The sequence below is a fragment of the Neopsephotus bourkii genome, unplaced genomic scaffold (assembly GCF_033783945.1).
Source record: "Neopsephotus bourkii isolate Nb327-2 ecotype Australia unplaced genomic scaffold, CSIRO-AGI_Nbou_v1 NB_1630, whole genome shotgun sequence".
Classification (NCBI taxonomy): Eukaryota; Metazoa; Chordata; class Aves; order Psittaciformes; family Psittacidae; genus Neopsephotus; species Neopsephotus bourkii.
In genome coordinates this window covers 5,394,853-5,401,851 of record NW_026902105.1, presented here as the reverse complement: position 1 = coordinate 5,401,851, position 6,999 = coordinate 5,394,853, and the positions used below count along the sequence as shown (strand labels likewise).

General features: G+C 36.8%; 1 protein-coding gene across 3 annotated transcripts in view; it reads right to left on the bottom strand.

Annotated features, from left to right (window-relative positions):
- Positions 1-3,855: 3,855 nt before the first annotated feature.
- Positions 3,856-6,999, bottom strand: part of EMC2 (ER membrane protein complex subunit 2) — a 35,776-nt gene continuing 32,632 nt past the window's right edge. For all 3 annotated transcript variants that reach the window (XM_061373391.1, XM_061373392.1, XM_061373393.1), the window contains one exon: positions 3,856-4,517. In XM_061373391.1, the coding sequence (XP_061229375.1) occupies positions 4,431-4,517 (87 nt within the window). In that variant the 3' untranslated portion in view covers positions 3,856-4,430. The remainder of the gene's footprint in view (positions 4,518-6,999) is intronic.

Genomic DNA, 6,999 nt, shown 5'->3' with positions numbered 1-6,999 from the left:
TGTATTTAACAGAATAAAAAACACAAACCAACTTGTCAGACACACCACTGTGTCAGCTCAATTACCTAAATAAACAGAGGTAATGCTTAATTTTACTTGCTGCTCTTGTTGAAACTGCCTCAGTGTGGATTTTTGCCGTCTCTTCCCAGGAGGATTACATCTGCCTGGCTTAAAGTTTCACTTCCAAACATCATGTCCAAAACCTAAAAACTTGCTACAGAAAAACTGTGTTTTAGGAAAAGATCCTCCATTATTTGGGGGAAATTAGCACTGATCCTAATAGGAATCTTATTTAAGGCCCGTTTGTGGGATAAGTGGTGTTTCCATTGCCGGTGCAGGCAGGTTGTGATCCGCCCTAGTGGAAGCCCATCAGGCACATTTCCTAAGTGAACAGTCACTCTAAACACTCTAAACATCCTCTGGTGGTCCTGGGGCAGATGCCTGTATGATCATCAAATGGCACGAAGCACCTTAACATCAACATGGATTGCACTGCTTTATACAGGGGATTTCCTCATCACAGAACAAAATAAACTCACCTATGAAGTACACTTATTAATGTTTTCCATTTCACACCCAGCAGCTGAAAAACAACTTCCTTTACAAAAGGTGGGTTCTGGAGGGTTCCTTTTTTTGTTTGATTGGTTCGTAGGGTGCTGCTTGGGTTTTTCTGGGGCTGGTTTTTGGGGTGTTTTGTTGGGTTTTTGTTTGTTTGCGGAGTTGGTCTTGGGGTTTTTTTATTTGGATGATTTTAAGAGGTAGTAGATTAATGACCACTTATTTCTGAAAACCAGTCTCTGGGTTGAATCCAACTTCCAGACAGTGCCTATCAAGAGAATATGGTTCTATAAGGCTGCACAGTTGTCCCAAATAAGACTAATAACTAATTTCAAGCACTTTTTCCTCCAAGTAGACTCAAGTACCTATAGTTAAGTTATAAAACTCTTATTTATGCCCCAAGCAATGCAAAAAATAAGCACTATCTCAAGCCATATTAAGCAGCATTCCTATTCTAGACAAAATCATATTCCAGAACTGCCCTACTGCTCCTCTACTCTGACACCAACTTGAAGAAGGGTGGGAGAACCGTATTCTCCCTGCATACAGGGGTACATGCACACTGCATAGCACTGCTATGCTGGAACCTGTATAGTTTAGATTTTAATGGAGTGTTGGTTTTAGAGCTGAATATATGGAAGCTCTTGAGTTACAAGAATTATTATTGCAAACCTGACTACAGCTACAGTTGGTGTTCTTGGAAGATGAGGGTGCAAGTAACAAGAACCTAATAAGTTCGTGCCAGTACATCAAGTTTAAATTGCTTTTCTTTTCCCCTCCCTTCTAAAGCTGGCCGAAATGCAAGTTCCACTGTAAATGCAGTGACTAGCAAACATGGATGCCATCAAAAATACAGCGCTGCCAAGAGGAAGTCCTCCGTTGACTAATAACAGTTTCCAATAGCAAATGCAAGACATTCTGGGCACTGAACTGAAGAGATTTAGGGATATATTCTACACAAGATGTACTTTTTGCAGCTACAGAATATGAACTATATAACATTTGGACAAAAGGTTTTAAGAAGTCACTGGTAACTTGAGAACAAAGGCAGAATCAGGAGGTTTGGTGGCTCTTCAATGACCTTTACTTCAACAGGTAACAATAAGGTCTCCCTGTCAAGCCTATTATCAACTTATGGCTGCAAAAAATAAAGACACAAGTCACTGCTACAGAGTTTAGCATTACAAAGGTCTCAAGTTTTTGCTGTTGACTGAAATATGAAAACAAAGCTTTTATTTTGAAAAGAGGACACTGCTTGCTTGATACTATTATTTTTGTGTAGCATTTGTCACTGTCAGAGCACAATACAGAGCATAACCAAGTTCATTTGTCAACTACGTAACTCACTCTTTGAAAACCTCTTTTTAATGCAAGACGGCGTCAGTGATATATTACAAAATCAATTACTAGAACTGAAAATTACTTTTATAAAGATCCCATTATATCAAAGCTTATCCTCTGTACCCTTTGCTTGCTGAGAGTGCAGGACATTTCATATAGTTACTTCTGCTGCAGACACAGGATTTTGGTTTTCATTTGAGTATGAAAAATACCCTGAATTTCCACTGCTGTGATTCAGTACTTCTATCAAAGACTGCCTATGTATTTTCATAGGAGTAATTTATTTTATCTTTGAAGTAAATATAAATTTGCCAGAAACACTTGCTAGGTCAGTTTTTAAGCTATACTCTGTGGAGATTATGCCAAAATACAAGCAAAAAATCAGAGTGTTTAATAGTAATTTCAAAAATATGCTAAGCAGTAGGGAAAAGAAGGCTCTATGCAGTCAAATGAGGTGAATTTGTCATCAGATCACTGAAAACAAGAAACAGAACAAACTTCCATAAAGAGAAACTGATATATTATGTACCCAGGTTGGACTCTGTTATGTTAAAAGCTGCCTCTCAATAAAACATTATATCCGACACTTTCCAGCAGCATAGATGCCGCAGCTGCACAGGCATACAGCACTGCTGGTTTTTAATACCTTGGAGGTAAAATGTTATGCCCCACTAAGTAATTCTGGTCTACAGTATAGCTTCCCACCATTCTTAATTTCATAATGCAACCAAATTATATGAGATGTAGATAAAATAAAAAGACTAATGAACACTTACAACTCTAGGTGGCACACTCATACAGTAAAGACTATAAATCCGAAGAGAAATACATACGGTCACCCAGGATATTTTTTTGTTTTTTCCACCTGATACATACATCATCTATCAGCAAATACTGTTCTGAGCTGGGTTGTGAATTAGTATTTAGAAGGATCTGCTCTATTTCCCCAGGTTAGAACTGGGTGATTTAATAATACTCTGCAGAAGTTGCAGTCTTATATTTCAAGAGTACTGAATTAAGTTAATTTATGACTCCATATACAGCCAATTCTCATGGCATAGCACCCATGCCACCACACTATCATACTCCAACCTACTTCATGGATAATGGGAATAAGACCTTACATGTTTCTTAAAGACACAGTCTCATGCAACAATCAGTTCAGTTATACGTTTTTAAGCTTTAAACTTACAAAGGAAGTTTTTGTTGCTGCTTTGTTTTTAAGCAGGAGGTCAGCTTTGGTTTATTACATCAAGTCCACATCATAAAAAGAACATTTTAATACACAGCCTTTAATCTACCCATCTACATAGTGTAGGCAGTGTAAGAATCAGCTGGGATGGTGATGACAGTCATGAAAATGACATTGCAATACTTTTATTACAGTTTGTCAAGGGTATGTTGCTGCTGTTATGCAATCTTACTGAAGCCGTAATGAATGAAACTGCAGCAGTGCAGCAGGATTGCCATAGTGTACACCTGAACAACTTCAGGAGTGACTGCAAAATGCATAAATTAGTGTTTGACTAATTATCTGAGTAAATAACCTCATGCCTAAATATGAATACAATGCAGATTTACACTGTTCTAGATGCCTCAAGCTAATGGGGTAAAAACACTGTATCCTCCAGCAAGTACAAGGCAGGTGAACAAGTTATCTCTCATCCTCCTAGCGTAAAAACACTTGGCTACTGTGGAGAAGCTAACATACCACAGCTTACACCACAGTGAATGGGCACCCATACTGTAGGTACAAAAACTAGTACAGACCAGCACGCAGCCCTGCCTTCAGATGGTTTTGAAATTCATGATGTGGAACATATGTACAACAAAGGACATACAGAAGGAATAAAAAAAGTGCACATGCATGTACTGACTGGAGAACTATGTGGACATGGAAGCATTTGCCCACAAAGCCAGTACAAGCGCACCTCAGAAGCAAAGTACACAAATAAGTCTTCTCCATTTCTTCAATACTGGATATCAAATCATTAATAAAAACATTAATGTCAATTTTTTTTATCTAATAAAATGTATTTATAATCACTCCTTGCTGTATGGTAAACATTTGCCAGAAAATGTACAACTGTAGCATGCTTTCACTCTTAAATATGCAAATAAGACACACATTTCTATCATTTGTCATTCATCTACACACATAAATTCGTCATTTCCATTTGCAAGTCCAATAAATGGTCACTGTCATTTTTATAAATCATTTAACAAGTTTATTTCTACAAATTGTGACTTAGAAGCAGGTACTATAGATACAAAAATCTGAAAAGATTGACGTGCAGCACGTGTCATTTCTTTCTGTTGTCCAAGTGGGTAATTTACTCATTTCAGTGGGCATTCATCACATTTCTCAGAGCAGCAATAAATAGATATTTTACTTTCCATAAAACATTATTTTAGATAGCAGGTTAATCAATACAAAATTAGCATTTAACAGCATTAGAGAAACATAAACCCTAGGTCATTGCAGGCTGATCATGGAATTGGAAAATTTAATATTGGATCTCTGTGTCCACCTAGGACTGAGTAATTTGCAGGGTCTCCAACATGTCTTCCACTGCCTTCAAAGAGTATTTAGTTTCTTTCTTACTGCGACCTGCAAACTAAACAACAACAACAGAAGATTGTTGTCACATATCAGAAATTCTGTGCATAGATCCTGTGCAAATAACAGTTCTAAGCATTAAGTACCAAAAATTAACTCTACTGACTGCAAACTTAAAAGCACAGCTTATTCATTGTTTCACTCAGCCTCAGTATTTTTAGAAGCTGTATCACCTTTCCTCTAATATGTACTGGAAAATACAACAGAACTCCTTAACTTCACTCACTTGCTCTGAATTTGAATATTCAGCACTAATAAATATTCCACTTTGAAAATGAACATTTATCTGAAGTGAGATCTTCCTGCTGATTTGCTTGCCTGGTAAACTTTAACATAATTTTTACTTCAGCTTTGATTTTTTAATGTGATCCAAATTACATATTGTATATTACACGTTCACAATTTAATAGCAGTAAGACTTGGACCTGTTATTGAAGCTAATCTATTTTCTATTTTTGTTACAGCGAGACAGTGCTACTTACCAAAATCTCCTGTAAAATAATGCAGTCATCACATAATTATATTTCATGGTTCAAAGTAACTGTGAGTAATGACCTTGTATTTGAATGTAACCTCCTATTACAGCAGCAGTTTCAGAGACCATTTGAAATAAAGTCTGCCTTGATAACAAAGTACAGCTTAATAAATACTATTAATAACTTTAGATTCCCTAGGACACATGTAGCCATGTTTGCGAAAGAAAGAGGCAGAAGGGTAGGAGACTCTGATCACCTCACACTGACCTCAAAAGGGTTTCTCTAACAGTGCTGATGATTCCCATCACTTCTCATCCACATCTAATACAGCAGATTTATGACTAGGTTGGTCTTTGCTCAAATGAAACTCTCAACGATTTTTAATACACCTGCATTAAAAAGTTTTGCATTTTGGGTTGAGAGGGGTGGTAAAGAAATTACAGAAGCAGTAACTACAACTTGCTGCTAGTAAAACAGCCTATTCTCTACCTAAATGTTAACATCTAAACACTCAATAAATTTTCAATTTAATGTTTTTTATTTCAAATACCACTGGTGTCTCACATAGTTAGTCCTTGATTTATAATGTGTCCCTTCTCTCTTGTAATTAACTTAATTTAGCAAACTCTTCATGACCTGTTAGAAAAGATTAAGTCATCAAACCCAGGTAATATCACACCAGCAACAAGCTGCAGGACCTGTTAACCTGCTTTTGACCCCCAGGCTACAATCTAACACTGGGACTCTCAATCAGTACTGAGTTTTTACAAAAGTAGTTTTTGGCACAGTAAATGAAAAGCTATTTCAAATTAAGTCGCTAGGAGAATGAAATGTTGGTTTTGTGACAACACTTTATAGTTAAGAGACATACTAAACCCACTGTATTTTCACATTTCATATTTCTGGATGATGAACTGATGTGCTGTGTTTTGACTTCAGCAGTATGTATAAACCCATTCTTCACGTTGTGCAGTCTCCAGAGTGACCTGCAGCCATCAGTGTCAGAGGAAAATCAAACTCTTAAACACTCTCCCATGTAGGAGAAAGTAACTATTGCTTAGATCTGACTCAATACTCTTTTTGCTTGTTCTAAACAGGAATTGTCCAAACAGATACCTGGAGAGTCTTCAGAAAAACAAGAAAATGGCAAAACAGAGCTCAGAATCCTCCACTGAAAAATTGTTTCCAATTCAAAACATTCAGAGATTTCAATACAAAGCACAGAAGCCAGAATATATTGTGGTCAAAAATCATGCCTGGCAAGACAGAGAAAGCATGCAGAGGAAAGCTTCAAAATCAGAAGAAATTCATTTTACCTCTCTTCAGGGACACTGAAAGCAAAACTGACAGAAGACATTAGTTCAAAAAATGTTACTTGCTAATTTCAAGAGTGGTTGCCTTCATGATACTGACATGTACTTGAAGCTGAACAAATAAAACCAAACTCTGCGTCATAACAAACAGGAGTATACTTGGAAATGTAATCACTTCAAATTTGCCCTGACGAACAATTATTTTGTCTATTCTGCCATTACACAGCAATTTGACTGATTGAGCCGGAATCCATTTCTTAAAATCATGATTTAATTTTCTGTTTCCCAAATGGTTTGTAACAAAATCACCTCTCTCCGACCATAAATAACATGTGGATTGCTAACACAGAAGAATTTAGCAATGTACCCAAGAAGCATGTATCTGGAAAATTACTACGAGTAGGATCACATTAAAGATTTTCGTGAGCATTAATCAAACTCGCTTGCCTTTGCTGAAACGCTTCTACCAGAGGACATGCTAAACCAATTACCTAACTGAAGAGCACTAGGTAGCCATATTTTGTTTCGATGTTAAAGTAACTGTGACTCATGTGTTCAGTCAGAACAGAAACACATTTCTTCACAGGGTCCACACAGAGAGAAGAATCTGGTTTCCCAGTGCTAAGGCAAAACTGAGCTTATAATGAGAATAAAATAATTCTTTGAATAACAAGCATTTCTGTAAAATCTG